General features: G+C 30.4%; 1 protein-coding gene across 2 annotated transcripts in view; it reads left to right on the forward strand.

The window, feature by feature from the left end:
• The first annotated feature begins 1796 nt into the window (after positions 1-1796).
• LOC128395825 (dual specificity calcium/calmodulin-dependent 3',5'-cyclic nucleotide phosphodiesterase 1A-like) overlaps positions 1797-17794 on the forward strand; it is a 64428-nt gene continuing 48430 nt past the window's right edge. The window contains exons 1-2 of one of the 2 annotated variants that reach the window (XM_053356307.1): positions 1797-3342; positions 3657-4121. In XM_053356307.1, coding sequence (XP_053212282.1) covers positions 3686-4121 — 436 coding nt within the window. In that variant the 5' untranslated portion in view covers positions 1797-3342; positions 3657-3685. The remainder of the gene's footprint in view (positions 3343-3656; positions 4122-17794) is intronic. The other variant, XM_053356308.1, reaches the window with a different exon arrangement.

The following is a 17794-nucleotide window of genomic DNA, read 5'->3' on the forward strand; positions in this document are numbered from 1 at the left end:
TGGAAAAGACTCAGAGTGAAAAGATAGGAGGGATGAGGATGAGAAATACAAGAGGTAGAAGGTGTAGATTAAGTTGAGATTGATTCTGAAAAATAAGGAACCATTAGAAACCATTTCAAGTTATTTTTTTCTTCTCCTACTCTGGAAGCTTTTTCAGCATTCGGTGAACCATGAGTATAACATGGTAAAATATCCGATGAACAGGGTGAATGGTTCTAAAGAAAAGAAAAAGAGAAAGATTAAACAGAACTATCCTGAATTTTCATTATTTCTCCAAGAATCTGATTCCATGATGATTATTATTATTTTCATCATCATCATCAAAGGTACTAGATCTGGAATAGGAAAGAAACCTTGTTTCAATTCTGGTTGGAAAATTAATTCTTATTTGTTTCAGGGTAAGCTTCATTTCTTCCATGAAATTTCATGGTTTTTTACTCTAAGGAGGATGAGAAGTCAAGATATTGGTTTTCTATTTTCCAAACCCCCCTGTCCTCTTGATCAATCTATTTAATCCAATGAAAATCTCATGAAATCGAAGATGTAAAAAAAACTAGCACGAATGCTGTTGAATTAAATAAAAACATGAATATTTGATATTTTAAAAATAAAAATTCTCACATGACCAGGACAATGCTCGTCGTGGTTGTCATGTGGTAAATACAAATGTAATATTGAAATCAGGAAAAGAAAATCAGAATTACGAAATTCTGATAAACGCTTCTTAATTTTTGTTTACTAGGTTTTTTCATATTCATCTTATTAATTTATCTCTCTTACTTTTCCGGAAGAGGAAAGAGTTTACTTCCAGGATATAGTATTAATAGTCGATTTTAAGGAAAATACTGATTAAGATGATGAATTAGATGATTGAGTAGTTTGATTATCATCTTGCCTACTGATGAGAATTCTTGTTTTATCAGTAGGAGTAAATGTGATTTATTGATAATCAGAATCATCTCAATTCATTGGAATGATATTTTCTCTACTTGAATAATATGTTTGATCTTGAACTTTAATCAGTGGATATGAGATGAGAATTGTGAAAAGCATGATGACCAATTGGTAAAATAATTGCTTCTTATTTTCATCCTTTCCTGTTGATAATTCATTCGAGTGGCAGTGTAAGCAAAATCAGTCAGAATTGATGACAAGGTTGAAGATGAAGATAATCAAGATACACTCAATGTATGAAATGATAACGAAATAAAGTTCTAACAAGTTCGATTGAGCCTTCAAAGTGAAAAAGAAAAATGATTTAATCGAAAGACAAAGTTACAATGTTTTCAACGTAAATTTTTACTTCTTTCCTTAAGATTTGTTGGGTTAGAACTTTTTTTTATATTATTATTATTATCTGCTAACCAACAGATAACTTTATTATTTAGAAAAGGAAATTATCAATAGAATTGTTGAAGAAGAGAGAAAAGGAGAAGAAGAAGAAGAAGAAGACGATGATAATGAAGACAACATTAGTTCTCGTCATCGACAGAAAGAGAGAAAGAGAAAAAAGTTTATCTTCAATTCTCAATGTCAGATTCGACTCAGATGCAGTCGATCCCCTTTCTTAGAACTCTTCTGAACTATTATCTTCATCAACATGGATATGAAATAGCATGACTGGTAAAACAGAATCAACAGAATCAGAATTGATCCTGAAAAAATGAAGAAAGAGGAAAAAGAAACAGAGAGAGAGAGAGAGAGAGAGCAAAGTGATGAGGAGCAAAAGAGGAAAAGATGATGAGGATGGAGAAGATACTTCTGAGCTATTCAGTTTCTCATCATCACTCCAACCAAAACAACAATAAAAACAACAAGAAACAGAATCAAAATCTACACTTTCTCTCTCTCTCTATTCTCATCTCTCCATCTCTATCACCTCCTTTTCTCACTCTTGCATCTTATCCTCTCTCTGACTCTCAGTAATCACTTTAATTTCTGATAATTTTCTGTTCTCATCAACACTTAACTCTTATTATCATCAAGCCTTTATTTTTATATTGATAATCTCATCATAATTGTGCTAATCACCGTCATCTTCACCAGCTGATCAAAACTGTGTCAAAGTGCTTCATATACTCTCTCTCTCTCACACACACAAGAGCTGATATATATTTATTTGAGTGATAAAGTGTATGTGATAAAATTGTTTAAGTGTCAAGTTCATATTAATAATTTGAATCAACAATTTTTTCCCTTCACTAATTGATTGATAACCAACTCTATTCAGTCAACAAATCAGTGCTATTAATTGTTACATATGCAAATTGATTTTAGTATCAAAGTTAATCTGATAAACCAAAGTAAAATCTTAGATTACAATTAAGTCTAATTGCGATTAACTAACAACAAGTATTCAACTAAATTGTTAAATGAAACTTGTTGCTTCCTAAAAAAACCATTAGTCTCATAATAATCATTAGAATCAAAGATTCGATACAAAATCAAGAAGGAAGAGAAAAAGTTCTAATCCATTATTATCATTTTCGAATCTTCTTCGCCACTCTCTCTCTCTCTCTCTCTCTTTTATCAACAATCATCCATCAAATTGATTGATTTCATCAATAATTTACCGATAAGTTAGAGAAACAGAAAAAAGTTCATTGTGCTAATTGGATTAAAATTGGTTCGAGCATCGATTCTAAGCTAAGTTTACATCGAATTTGAAAAAAATTCTTTTCTTTTTTATTGATGATAAATTTCATCTTCCTTATCATTCTGTCTCCCATAACCATGGATACAAACCATTATTGTCACCATTGAATATTTATCATCATCATCATCACTATCATCCTAACATCAATCTCTTTGTGTATCATCATTTAGTTCAATTCATATATCGAGTCCTTACAAAACCATAATCTTGATCATCATTATCATCTTTAGTCATCCTCATCCTTTTCTCGTCCCTTATCAGCATCTTCATCTTCATCATCATCTTCTTCTCATCTCCTTTTCTTCCTCAATAACCTGTCAAATACGAATAACTCTAGACAAAACCAACGAAAGAAAAGATTACGAATATTTTTATCTTTCTCTTTTCTCTTTTTTCTTTATATCTCTTTCATTCCTTTTTTCATCTCTTCCTGTTCATCATCTTCTCCCTTTCATCTATTATAATGCTATGAGATGATAGAAAGGCCGGCGATGATAAACTAATCAAAAGAGAAAGAAAAAATAAAAAAAAAGTTCGCATTAAAACAAAAGAAAACGATCTCAATATAATCAGAAAAGAAAAAAGAACTTTCATCTTTCTTGTTGTTCTCTTGAAGAGTTCAAATCATCTGTTCCATCATCATCACGCATCACAGTTTATCAACATTTCTATCACCAATATATTCAGTAAGTGACAATCATCTCCATCATCTCATTTCCTTTTCCTCATCATCCTCATCATTATCTCTTTGTTTTAACCTTTCATCTCAATGGCACGAAAATTTCATCATCCATTTTTTATATATAAATACCATTGTTATCAAATCGTTTTGTCACCTTTATCTTTATCCTTATCATCATCACCATAACCTTTTCTCACTCTCTCTCTTTCTCTTTCTCTCTCACTCTCAGTATCCTTCTCATCCTACTTATCATCATCACAATCTAATACCTTGAATCTTTTTCTCACCTTCATCTTTGTGCACACATGAAACTAACAGGGAAAGAAGAAAAAAATTAGGCAATAACAATGGATGAGGATAAAAGTGATAAATCAAGTGAAATCAAATCAACTGAAAGTAATTTAAGTAATCGTAATAATAAATGCAACCGATCACCAATGATAATTACAAGTGTTGATGAATCTTCATCATGCTCAAATATTAATCTTGATGAAGATCATCATGACCATCATGGTGAACTGAAAACTGAATCAACAACAGCAACAACAACATTAAATAGTAATGATAATAATAAATCATCATCAACAGTAACTCTAACCCATTCAACACCATTATCACCATCATCAAATGAATTATCTGCCCGCAGGGATGTAGCAAAATTAACCTCATCTTCACCCTCAACGGGACATGAGGTCAATCGTAGGTCAACTGAGGGTAATGTTGTCCACCATTTAAAAAGTAAAGCAACAACAATATCAGTTGATGGATTATGTTACACAATTGGTGAGTTTATCTTATGGAAAATCAAGTTGATGATTATATTTGCATGAAGATGATGAATTCATTCAAATTCAATGGGAAATTTTTTCCTCTTCACTACTTGTGTGTATTCATTAACTGATAATACTAATATTAATTTGATTCTCAACATTTCTCTTGATGATTCAAGAAGAAGAAGAGGAAAAATTATCATCACTATAATTAACAAAGGCACAAAAAAGCAAAGTTACTACAATGTTATCTATTATCATGAGTTTAGGTGATGATAAACATGAGAATGATTCAGAGATTCACCAAGATAATCAGAGGATGAAGGGTTAGAAATATGATTACCATTGAATTCAATTGTAAATAACCATGATTATCATGATTATCATGATAACTACATCGTTAACTAAGTAAATTTATGAGGATAACATAATAAATTATCATCAGTTCAATAATATTAGTAACTTTTTTTTGTTGTTTTGTGTCTCTTGTTGTTGTTGTTTCCATCTAATGAACTTACATCAAGTTTCATTCCCATGAATATTTGTCAGATCAACTTTATTTTTGTCCATAAATTGTGATTGTGAAATAATTATTATTACCTAATAAATGGTATTAGATGATCAAAGTTAGAGCCCAAACTTTCAGGATGAGAACAATTTTTACAAGGGAGGGGGAGGAAGATGATGATCAAGGCAGTGGGTAGGAATTGGTAAGATGATGACGATGGAGGAAGAGGGAAAAAAAATGTCATCCAAGATAAAATGTAACTGAGCATCTGAATCTGAACATTCTGGCTCATTATTAGTATCTTGTTGAAGTTCACTTATCATTATAATCAATTTAATGATGATAATAGTCGGATGATGAAGATGAAGATGAAGATGAGGAGGAAAAGATCAAGTCAAACCTTTTAGATGGAGATGGAAAAGGATGAAAAAAGTAAACCTTATGAAGGTTAATTGGTTAACTTTACCTGACCTGGAATTGAACATCGAAAGGTGATGATAGAGAGAGAGAGAGAGAGAGAGAGAGAGAGAGAGAGAGAGATGAAATATATCCATGGGTGAAAGGCGATTAAAAGGTTGAGGGGTTAAGGTGGGTAAGAGTTGGAAATTGATGGAGGATTTATTTTCCTCTCTCACTCATTACTCAGACTCTTTACTCAATCAATTGTTGATGATTGAGTCATTTATATTGACAGTGGGTCTTTTTTAAGCTAAACCATTGAATTAAATCATTTATTGATTCATTGGATTGAATCAAGTTTTCAGTTCATTTTCAAGGTAATTCAGAGTATCAACAACAACTGAGCGATATTATATCATTGTTGCTGTTATATTATTATTATTATCTAACTCCCTGAGAGCCCATTTAGCTCAGGGTGTATTTAGATATATATTTCAAGGGATTGATTTTCACCATCACATGATTAGTTAAAACCTTAATCTTAATCATGGAGGGAAAAGTTGATCGGGTAAATTGTATCACCTTGAAAATCAAACATTTCCATTGTTGAGACTAATCTTTTGAATAGCAAAACAAGACAGCAAACCCCATGTTATATATCATGTTAATTCACGTGGGATTCAGTAAGTAAACCAGGATATTTAAAGGCAACAAATGAGTAAATTTTCACTCACGTATTGAATCAGAACTACCATTGAATTGGAATCAGACAAATTCAACTTATTGGAAAAAAAAGAAAGAAGAAAAAAGTTCTGAAAAAACGAAAATGATACAATTTAGAAATTCATTCGGTTACCGAACAGATCTCATGTGAATTAACAGATTATCGATCAATAGAAACAATTTAAAAAAACATTATCATGATCATGATCCTTCTTCAGGTGAGATTTTTATCTTTTCTATGGATTTTTCATAATCCAAACCAGAATTTTACATGACAAAAATTATGATTCTTCAATATTTCTTGATAACTTTATCATCATTTATTCAGATTAATATTTGGTAATGAAACTTTTATTATAATTTATCAAGAAGTTTATTACCACTGATTATTTTATATCAGCATTTCAGAAATTCATGAGATGTCGTAAAATTGGCTGATTGTCAATAGATTGGCAATTTATAACAATTAATCACGATGAAAAGGATGATGATATACGATAATCTCATCAGATTATTATTATAATATCTCTACTATTAATATTATGAGGAATATTAGGTTTCTGATTTCAAATCCAGGTTCAGTTTCAAGGGATTGAAATAAACTCCAACTAATGTTTTCTCATGAAATTTTTTTTTCGAAATGAGGCAAAATTTCAAGATTCACTTTGTTTCTATTTGTTGTTATTTTTTTCATCTTTCTTTCCATGATTCATTTTCCTTTTAATCATCATCTTATTTTCTAATATCCTTTTTGCTATTTCCTTTATCTAATATTATCCTTTTAACACCTTACACATTTATTTGAATCTTCGTCTCATGATGAATTACAGTTTTTCATCATCTTTTGCTCTTTTTCGGCTTCTCTTACTTTCTTATTTTCTTCTTCAGTCTGTTCAGATACAGAATTCTGTATCTGTTCATTGTCATCCTCTCTCTCTCTCTCTCTCTCTTCCTGTTCTTTCTATGATGTAATGAGGATTTTCCATAATAAAATATGTATGCGAAGCTCTCGTTTTATTTTACTTTTTGTCTCCTTGTTGCTTAACCTGTAATACGTCAGCATTTTCCTTGTAAAAACTGAATTTCTCCCATGAGAGCATCTGATATTCTGAATATTGTTCTGAACTCTTGTCTGTTTACAAAGAGAAAGAAAAAAAGAGATAGAAAAAAAATAACATGGACATTTGAAACTTCTTATCATTTCTCTTACAATGGAATCTTTTTTCCTTCTGTCTATCATCTCTCTCTCTCTCTTACTCATCTTGTTCATCTTGATCATCTTGCTCCTCTTCCTTATCTACTTTCTCATCTTCTTTCGTTTCTTTATTTGCCCCTAGTTCATCTGATATTGTTTACATTAACCAATAAACAATAGAATACATCATTTAACTGTAATCAGAATCAGGAAAAAGAAATAAACTTTTCCCTAAGTTAATTGATTACATGATAAACCGTTTCAGTTGAAACATTAAGGTTACATAATTTTAGATATGAAATTGAGTTTGACAGCGATTGAAGCTGAAAAAGAAGATAAAAAGATTCAGAATTTTTATATTTCAACTTTTTTTTATCACCAAGTCAAAACTTTTGAATGTCATCATGATTTGGAAAAGGAAAATTACTGATATCAATTCAAAATCAGAATAAGAATCCTGAGAAAAGTTAAGAAGATAAATTGTTGAATAAAATTCTGTGTATATAAAGCTCAATATGAGAGAATGAAGAAAAAGATGAAGAAGATGATGATGATGATGATGGAATTGAATTTTCTATTTGAATACCTGATGGAGCATATTAGTTGTTTTCTTTTTTTCTTTTACTCTCAATTCGAATAAAAAAAAACCATAAACTATGTAATAGTCACATTTTTCTTCCTCCCTGTCATCCTCATCTTCATCTCTTACATTTTCTTACCTTTCATGAACATTCACCAAAGCTATGAACTAAGAAATGAACTTAATGATTATCATATATGATGATAAGTACATAAATTGTAAGTACATTTCGAGAACAAGTTTACCTTGAGAAAATTGTTTTCTCATCTCAGTTGGAACTCTTGCTTCAAGAGGTCATTTTCATATGGTCATAATTTAAAGAGAAAATTTTTCACTTTGTCCTGACAAATTTTGGACATCCAGAAAAAGAGTTGAAGAAAAAAAGTTCAGTAAACTTCAGGGTAACATCAGGATTATCGATGATATTCATGAGGTTGGTAATTCTTTTGGTATTGAAACTTGTTCACTGATGAGACTGGATTTAAATTCTAATGGTGAAAAATGACTCCGGGCATTGGCAGGGAAATGATGATGGTCGAAAAGTTTCAATTTTATCAAGATCAACATGAAGATTGTTCAGTTATGGTGATTAAATATTTCACCAGATGAAATGGAAAGACAAACAATCTACTTTGTAAACTTGAATTTCAATTAAATGGGTGGACAAAAGTTCAGTTGAGATCATTTTTTGTTTCCTTTAGATTCAAAGTGTTGACATTTTCCACTTTCATGGTACTTTTTTCATCTTCTCAGCCTTTTTCTTATTCATTGATATATCATCATGAACTTTTGCCTTGTCTTGAGAAAAATATTCAACCCAAATATTTACAATGAAATTTAATATATAACTATTACCACTATCCTCCTTTTTACCACCAACGAAACCCCAGTGTTTACTTTTGCTTAAGAATTTTTCAGAGTTTCCTTTTTGCTATTTTCGTTTTTCTCTTTTTCATCATGAAATTTTAATGCTTCTCTTCAGCATTGAGAAGGTGAGTGAAAACTTTTGACACACTCGTGGAGAAAAAGTGTTGATGAAAAAGCCCATCAACTTATGGGAATTAAATTAGATCAGATTATCTGATTATCCGTGACTTTCAATTGAATTTTAAAAATTCACTGGATGTAGATCACCATGTTTACCTTAGGAATATGAATTCTCAAAATAGTGCTGAGTTAGATAATGTCCACCAAACCCCTTAACCAGAAAAGTAGCTCTTAGATCATGATAATGATAATGAAGTGTCAGCAACATAATAAGTTTAAAGGAATAAAAAATTCAGTAGATTCATGAGATTCCATGAAATTTTCATCGTTAATGACATTACTTAGACTATTGGTTTTCTCAACAAAATTTTGTTTTCTCATTCAAATTTCAAACCTCATCTGTTATGACCAACAATTTACTCAGCTATCAGAATAAAAATAACCACCATGATCCAAGAGTTTCCATGGTTATTCAATATATATTGAACTTTTTTTTCACTTGTTAAACAAATTGAACAAATATAAACATCATCATCATCTTTACTCCAGTGTAAGTTAAGATAAACATTAATCTCACTATCATCTTCATGATACTCTGAATTATCCCCATCAGAATTTTTATCTTTCCTCATTTACCAATTGTTACTGAATTTTTTGGTTACAGGAAAAAAACATTAACGAACATTATTTACCTTTTTATGTTTTCACTGTTTCAGAACTTTTCCTTCCTCTCAATGAACATTGAATATTGTCAACATAAAGTTCATGGTAGAAATACATAAAGACCATGATGATGATTGTTTATCATTATTGTTATTTGTTTTCACCTTTTCTCTTTGTAGCTTCTTGGTTTAGAGAAGTAAAATTCCAAATTCATGGGAATTCCAGGTAATGAGATATACATAATTTCTTCATGTTTCATGAAGATGAAAAAACTCCTGATAATGATTGAGAACAGTCAAAATGATTAAAGGTTAAAGGGGTTGGTGACATTTCCGTTTCCTCCGCTTGTAACTACAAATGAATTTGAAATTATTATCATCTGAACTCATAACTTATTAATCATTATCTCTATCACCATGATCGTTGAAATGTTAACATGGATAATGATAAAGGTGAAAAAGTAAAAAACTTTCCAACAAACAAAATCAACAAAAGTGAACAAATAGTTTAACTTCCGGATTGAATGATTAATGACTGTTTCCGGTCTCTGGTGCTAATATATTGTAACGAAAAGGTAAACATGATGAAAATGATTGAGTACAATTTTTCAGTCTGTAACTTTTATTTTTTTTTATTCTGATTAAATAAAAAAAGCAATTAAAACTGATTTCAATTTGAGCTGATTATCAATTTCAACAAGTACGATTATCATTTTATCAATGAAAAGTTAATTGTTATCAATTGCTGATGATTAAGTAATCACAATTAAATCAAGGTAAAAAAGTGACACATCTTGTTTACTTATACATATGTATTCATCTACCATGACAATCATTAATCAATCAACAGTTAATTAACCTGAAAAACTGTTGTAATTAATTAACTTTGCATTTAGCAGGGATAGAGAAAAAAAGTTTCACCTCATAACAATTAACTATTACCATGTAATAATATCAACAGTATATTAAGTAATTAAAAGTGATGAATTGTTGATTAAATGCTGTAAGTAAAATACTATAAACCAGGAGTCTTTCAGAGCACTTTTAATCTCATGGGAGAATGATAGTGAAGACCTAAAGTTCCATAATCTATCATGAATCAGAATTTTACAATTTTATTTGCTTCCAGAGCTTGAATCAAATCTTTTCATTACAACTTTGTAAATTTTTCACATAATCGATGAATTTATTCAGTTAGCCGACTTTCGAATCAGTTATCAAATTATACCAGAATTGATGAAAAAATTATGATAACTTGAGAGAACGAATTTAACTTAAAGAATTTAAATTCAGTAAGCGATGAGTAGATTTATCTCATTATGATTAAAGAATTGCTTGAAGGCAATTCAGTGGGAATAAGATAATTATTATATTGTTTATTATACAGGGCGTTTTTTTATCCACTACAGCTATTACACTGAATATCTCCAGAACTAAAAGTCATATGAATGTTAGACTTGACCAGAGGACTGAACAGAATTGAAGCGCTCGACCCTACGATTTTCAATGTCATTGAGGTCATTTTCCGAAGGTAGCGTTCAAAGGTCACTTTAAGTAAATGAGCTAGAATTTTATTTGATCTTCCAACCACCGCTTTACCAATTTTGCATTCTTTGCAAATACATTTTGAGTATTTATTTGGGTCGTCCTTATCATAGACCATAAGTTCTCGCATTTTTTTGAGATGGGTAGATGGATCGATTTCTTGACCTCTTTGCATAAATTTTACGAAGAATCGTTTTGAATTATTGTGGCAGTTCAAATGTATGGAATGGCCGTTTTGCTTGGAATTTCTAATTATGAAAACATGAATGATTAGTATGAAACTCAGTCTAGTTCAATGTTATTTACTTACTCTGCGAGCGATGTAGCAGCAGAAATTTTCGCCACCTCGTTGGCCAAACTGTCCAATTTATCGGAAAAAATTTTTAAAACCGATTCAAGGTTTCTTTCTGAAGCGATTGATTCTGACGATGATGGTTTGACTGTTCCTTTCCGTCTAGTTGAAGGTGATTTCAGTCTTTTTTTCGTTTCCTCATTTGTGAAATTGTTCTCTGAAAATGTAAGAAAACGAATCAAATTAGAATTGATTAGATTACATGTTAAATTAATACTTACCTCGAAACTTTCTTTTGGCAACTACAATAGGTGATAAAGGGGGACTTTCAACTATCTGTGAAGTGATCAAATTGTTTGAAGATAATGATGTTGATAATGGTGGTGATACACTTTCACTGTCTGATTGTGAGAGAGGTGAAGCAGTTTCAGCAAGAGCCTCTCCATTGGATGTCGAAGATGATGAAGCTGATCCATTTGTTTCATCCTTATCCTTATCTTTATTTTTCCCATCTAAATTATGACAAATAAATAAAATTAGAACGAAAATTTCTTTGCTGCCAAGATTATCTCTTGGTAAAATAGGGCAAGAACCAAGATATTTTCATGGTTTGAGTTACCTCGAAACCATGAAATTATCTTGGTTCCTTGTGTATGACTACCAAATATCAAAGTATCTGTTGGTTGTCATCAACAAGATTATTTAATGAAAATATTGAAATTACCTTTTTTAGTTTGATTCCTAGTTTTTGATGTTAATGTTTTGACTGTTTTATTAGGCTTTGTTGATGATGATGATGATGATGATTGTGGTAAACAGTAAAGCTGATCAACAAGCGAACATTTTTGAAAAAGCTGGTGAGTGTTTATTAGAATTAGCTGCTTTATTTAATGTAATTAAATTTGATGTACCTGAAGATGTTCTAGAATTTATAATTTCTGAACATAATCAAGTTTATTCTAACGCGGAATATTTGAAGATTAATGTAAAGGATAAATAATATGTTATGGTGTTTTTATCGCATTCGATGTGCTTATTAAATGCAAAAATTGTGCTTATTGATTTATCGATTATCGTAACGAAAGAGAGACCTTTCGTCTGGAAGACGGAGGTGATGAATATGTTATTATAACACAAATACAAAAATGATATTGGTCTCAAAAACGCCGATATGCGAATGCATATTGAGTAATTTCAAATCTCGATTAATATCCAATCTCCCTCGAAAAGATGAAAAGGAGGAGGGAGAAAGAGAACGAAAGTACGTTATAAAGGGGTTGACTGGGGTATGGGCTAGTGTTTATGGAGGAGTTTTAAAGTAATTTGTCATTATGTACCAAAATAAGTTAATTAATTTTATTTTTAGACATAAAGTAGAATCAGTTAAATCAATTCTAAAATTAAACCTGCAGACAACAAAAACAAAGAAAAAAAGTTTAAATAAAGTTTGAACTAATAAAGATCTTGAATTAGGTCAAAACGTCTGGACAAAGTAAAAATGAATAGTTCTATCATAAACTTTATTGCTATAAATAAACACACTGATATAGCTAAATAACAATGTTAAATGAGGCAATTAAGCCTAACAATCAAACATTTAGGGTTTCTAGTAAAACTATGGACAGAATTGGGCTTTTTACAAAATTTTTAAAGTCAAAATTTTTGTCCAATTGAAACAATTTAGGTGCCTCTTGTAAAACTTTTTTCCAGGTGATTAGGGTATAATTTAGACATTAGTAAAGATTGTCAGTCGATCCGAATGATAGTTTGACTGTAGTCATTGATTCATATAACCCCTTGAAAATTTGAAGGTACACTAATTAAACAAAAACCATGGGTCTGAAAGTAATGATCAGCATATGTTCTTGTTAAAGATAATCTAATCTAACATTCTAAATTGTTAAAAACACTATCAATATCGTAGGTAAAAAATGGACCTTTAGTCCCGAAAAATCTAAAAACAGCTTAATTATTGATTGTTATCAAGAAATTCTGCTTTTTGCTGTAAAAATATTTAAGAAACGCACAATATAGTTTTCTAGTTGATTAGATTCTAATCTAGATGTTGGTAAAGGTTGCGGGTTTTAATGCTATGCTTTTTTGAAAAACGAACTCTAATTATGATAATGTTTCTGCTTCTTTTAACAATGTTTTCTAGTTGCTTAGAGTCTAGAAAAGACGTTAATAAAGGTTTCAAGCCGATCTTATGGAAGGTTTGACTTTTATAATTTATTCTTATAGCCCCTTTGAAATTCCTTCCAATGCTATAATCCGATCCGCAAATGACCCAGGTGGAGAAAGAAAACGGGCAGGCACATTTAATTAACAGATTAATTTTTTCCATTTAATGGAAGGAGAGCCTTTGGTGTTTATCACGTTTGGTAAAACTATCTTTGTTTGTTCATCATAGAAGATATGAAGAAGATAAGCTTATTCAGCTTTGATGAAAAGAACGGTATAAAAGAATTGAAAGAAGATTCAAATTATCAGTCAACTAGTTAACTGAATGATAAATGGATGTTTAGAAGATGAATGTGACCTTTAGTTATTTTTGTTACATATTCCGGCCGCCATTCAAAACACTGTTTGATCTTGAATCCAATCGTTTATGGTCTCGAACAAAAAACTATTCCATAATCCAAGTTTGCCTGAATGTTTCAAATTGACGGATCTCCGTTATTCGAACTGATATCGACATCAAAACTTCAAAGATGTAATAATTTTTTGTATTTCTTTTCAAAAAAACCTTCAAATGACCTCTAGATAGGTTTATCGTTAAATGTCCTCAATGACCTTGAAACTTTTTATACGAAGTCCTTCAGTCTCGATATGTATCTGTACGATGTTTGATCTTTTTCGACTCATTGGTTCTGGACTTATAACTAACAATCTGAGTAAAATGAAGTTGAATAGCCCTGTACTTTATCTGAAACATTATCCATTCAACATTCTGAAAATTTGTACCTATTAAATGTCTAAAGCGTCATAATGATTACTGATTTATCCAATTCTGAGTCAATCACAAACTAATGTAGACGTTTTATAAAAGTTTTTATTCTAAAAAATAACCAGTTTTCTCCTATGAAAAGACATTTTTGAGTCTAAGTAATGGATAATGATGATTATACTTTGGATCCACCTAAAAATTATGTCTTGAGGCAGAAAGAGAAAAAAAGTTCTGAGTGGCTGATGTTTCTTAGTATAATAACAGTGGATAAAGTAAATAAGAGTTGAAGTGATGTCAAGTTTCACTTTTCTGCAGAAATTAAGAATTAAAATGTTTCCTCAAGGATAAAACTCCGAGGCAGGAACCAAGAGTGGGAAGTTAAGGACAAGGTAGATTTGCCTTACATGATACTAGCATTTTATGTTACAGTTCAGAATCTTCTTTTAACCCCTGCAAACTGATTCTGGAATCAGTGAAGGAAAAAAATCTGAAAGGCTAAAAAAGGAAAAAAGTTTCTCTTCTCTTAAAACTTTCCAGTTGAAGTTTTTTTCATTCGCTATAAATAAGAACACGAATTATCCGTTACAAATTATTCTTATGATGATGAAAGAATATTTTTTTTGTTTACTATCATGAATATCTATTCATGAAGAATCACATGTATTCTCTGTCCTTCACGAGAGATCTTATTTTCCACTTCGATATGAGAAAAAGGAATTGTGAATGAAATAGAAAAGATTATTTTTCTTCTCTATTCATTTCTCGTTGATCATATTCCATTAGTCTTCCTTTTCACCTTTAGCATTATGATTTTAATTCTGAATTCATCAATTCTTTTGACCATTATCTCTACCTAGTGGACAATACGGTCTACTCACAAGCTCCTCATCATTTTCAATTCTTTTCACGATAAATCTTTACCTCTTCACTATTAAATCATTTCTGTTATAACGATTTCTTATATTTTATATCTTAATTGACTACTAGTGACCAACGAAATGATGAGCTTACTTTAATGTCCATCATCATTATTGTCATTTGATGTACAAATCAGCTGATCAACAGAAGAGTATAATTTGTAGTCAATATTGTTCCAGCTAATTCAACTTTTTCTTTCCCTTCAAATCTTGACAATTTCATCATCATCACAATTCATTCAACCATTCATGAGCTTATATGTATCTCGATCAACAAACTTCCACTCCCAATACTCAACTTGATGTTTCTCAACTGTCACTATCTGATTCACCATTAAATCCTAAACTCAGCGTCAATGGAATAATTTTATTCTTTCCTCTCTTCCTTACTCATCCATTCATCAATCTCATTACATCAGAATCTCTGATGATAACTGTTGAGAATGATGATGATATTACAAATGAACATGACGATGTTCATGAAAACGAAACATGTTCACCATCAGAATTATCGTTATGAACAATTCAATAATGTTCATTAACATTATCAAGGAGAAAATTTTTCCATAATCATTCATTGAAGCTCAAATTTTTGTACTTCATTATAAATATTACATTTCAAATCATCTAATTAACATGATTATCATCATCAACTTCATATTATGTTTGATTATCAGTTTAAAGATAATTTTTATCTTCATATAATATAATTCAGTTTCTCAGGCATATAAATTTGCTTTATAATAATATGATAAAAAAATCACGATCAAAAAATTATACGAACAGTTATAGTAAATAATTAATTTCTAACCTAAATTGTCAACAATTAGCTTTAAAAATGAAATCAGTTCTCAATAACCAAATAAATTACAAGATAATTTAAATTTTAAGCAAGAAAGTTTTTGATTCATATTAATAAATCAGGATCGAGAGTGAATTAAATTAACTAATCATTAACACTTTTCATAAATGATATAATAAACTAAAACTAAATTACCATTTTAAATGATAATTCATATTCAATGTTTGTGATTGATTTAAATTGCAAATCTAAGTAGACTGTTAATCTTAACAATTTAAAAAGCAATTTAAAATCCAAGAAACCAGTTGATTTATTAATTAACTTGGTTGTAATATTAATAAAATGAGTGGGAAAAAATTAATATGAATTTGAAGACTCCATCCAATAGTGCAAAGCTTATAATCTAATTTACTGCTTGATTGTCTTAATCTGAGTTAATTAGCATCATGGTAATATTAATGAGTAGATTGTGATAAATTCATAGGTAATGTTATCTTAGTAAATGATCAGAACATCGTAGCATTTTCAGTTGAACATGAAGATGACCATTAGATCAGGGTGCTGATTAGGCTGTTATTTACCACTCTAATTTTCCACTTCTAATGTGTATATTAACCTGAGATGGGAAAATGTTGCTCAAAGAAAACAATATGATTGTTGTTGTTGGATGAAAACAGAATCTGAGAAGAATGAAAAACTTTTCTTACTCAGGTGAACAGTATTCTAAAGTGATGAAGTGATGGAGGAGGAAGTGGATTCTATTCAGTGGTTTGGGTTTTCTCTCAGTTATAAACCTATTATCCACCGAGAACATGATGATGATGATGATGAAAAAGATGGTGGAAACAAGAATAACAGAATTTTCTTGTTAGAATATAAAATTAACCGTTAATACACCAAAGGATTTCAGGTCTTTCTTTTTCATTCTTTCACTTGTTCTGCTCTTAAATCACCTATTCCATCCTCCATCATGATCCTAAGCTTTTTACCTTCACCTCCGCCTCCTCTTTTCCATCACAAAATCCTCGTTAACACGAGGTTTCCATGTCTATTACATCAAACATTAATTTCCTTCGAATGGTTAATATGAATGAGACCTTTTTTTTACTACGAAATCAAATTATATGCTTTACCATGAACCACCATGAATATTACTCATAAGAATAATATTCACCAGCATAACTGCATTCATCGGTCTTGAATAGTAAATTATATCATATTATATTAATATCAAATTATGAATCTGAATATAAACTTATTATCAAGTATTCACTCTGAATTTCAATTCCATCAACATTCAGCAGAGGATATAAGCATGATGATGATAATCGATGCCGGCAGGTAAACTTTTTATCCTCACATGAAAGTCCTTTTGATGGATCCCTTTTGGTCAAAGTTTGTTTCCTTCTTTAAGTTTAGTGCTCTCAACAACCAGAACTTTTCTTCTTACACCATGGGTTCAGTTGGATCCAAATGAATTCAGTCAATTGTATTAAAAGGAACAAGAAACTTTAATGGTCAGTTTATCTGTTTCTTTTTTAACTTTACTTTCTTTCTCTTGGAATTTTGTTCATTTAGCCAAGAAAAATGTCTTCGATTTGTGTTATTACATGTTACCTGTTCAATACCCTGTTCTTTACAGGAATAGATGAAAATAAAAGCTTCAGAATTTTTCAAAACAAAGAAAAAGATACAAAGTATAATATCATTTATCTCCATGTATTCACCAACCATTACTATTATTTGATTCTTTACCTGGATGGTCATTTGATCATATTCAGACTGCTCAGTTGATTTGTGACATTCTTAATCACCTTGATGTCTATTATAATCATCTAACAATCGTTAAAAGATAAAATTGGAACAATTAACTTTCATTGTAACAGAATATTGATCAAATGTTGACAACTCAAAAGTCTCATGAATCTGTTGATCAAGATGAATTTGTTATTCAATCTTAAGAATTATTTTCATCTTCTTCTTACCGACTAGAAAAATTGTCCATGAGATTTATTCTTCATATACAATACTTTACCTCTTCTCCACATGAACTCTCATCGCCAAAGGTTTTGAATTACCTGAGAAATAAAATGCTGCGTAAAAGTTGATGAGCTAATATCAAGTAGCAA

Source organism: Panonychus citri, unplaced genomic scaffold, assembly GCF_014898815.1.
Source record: "Panonychus citri isolate SS breed McGregor unplaced genomic scaffold, ASM1489881v1 Contig00141, whole genome shotgun sequence".
NCBI classification, from domain to species: Eukaryota; Metazoa; Arthropoda; class Arachnida; order Trombidiformes; family Tetranychidae; genus Panonychus; species Panonychus citri.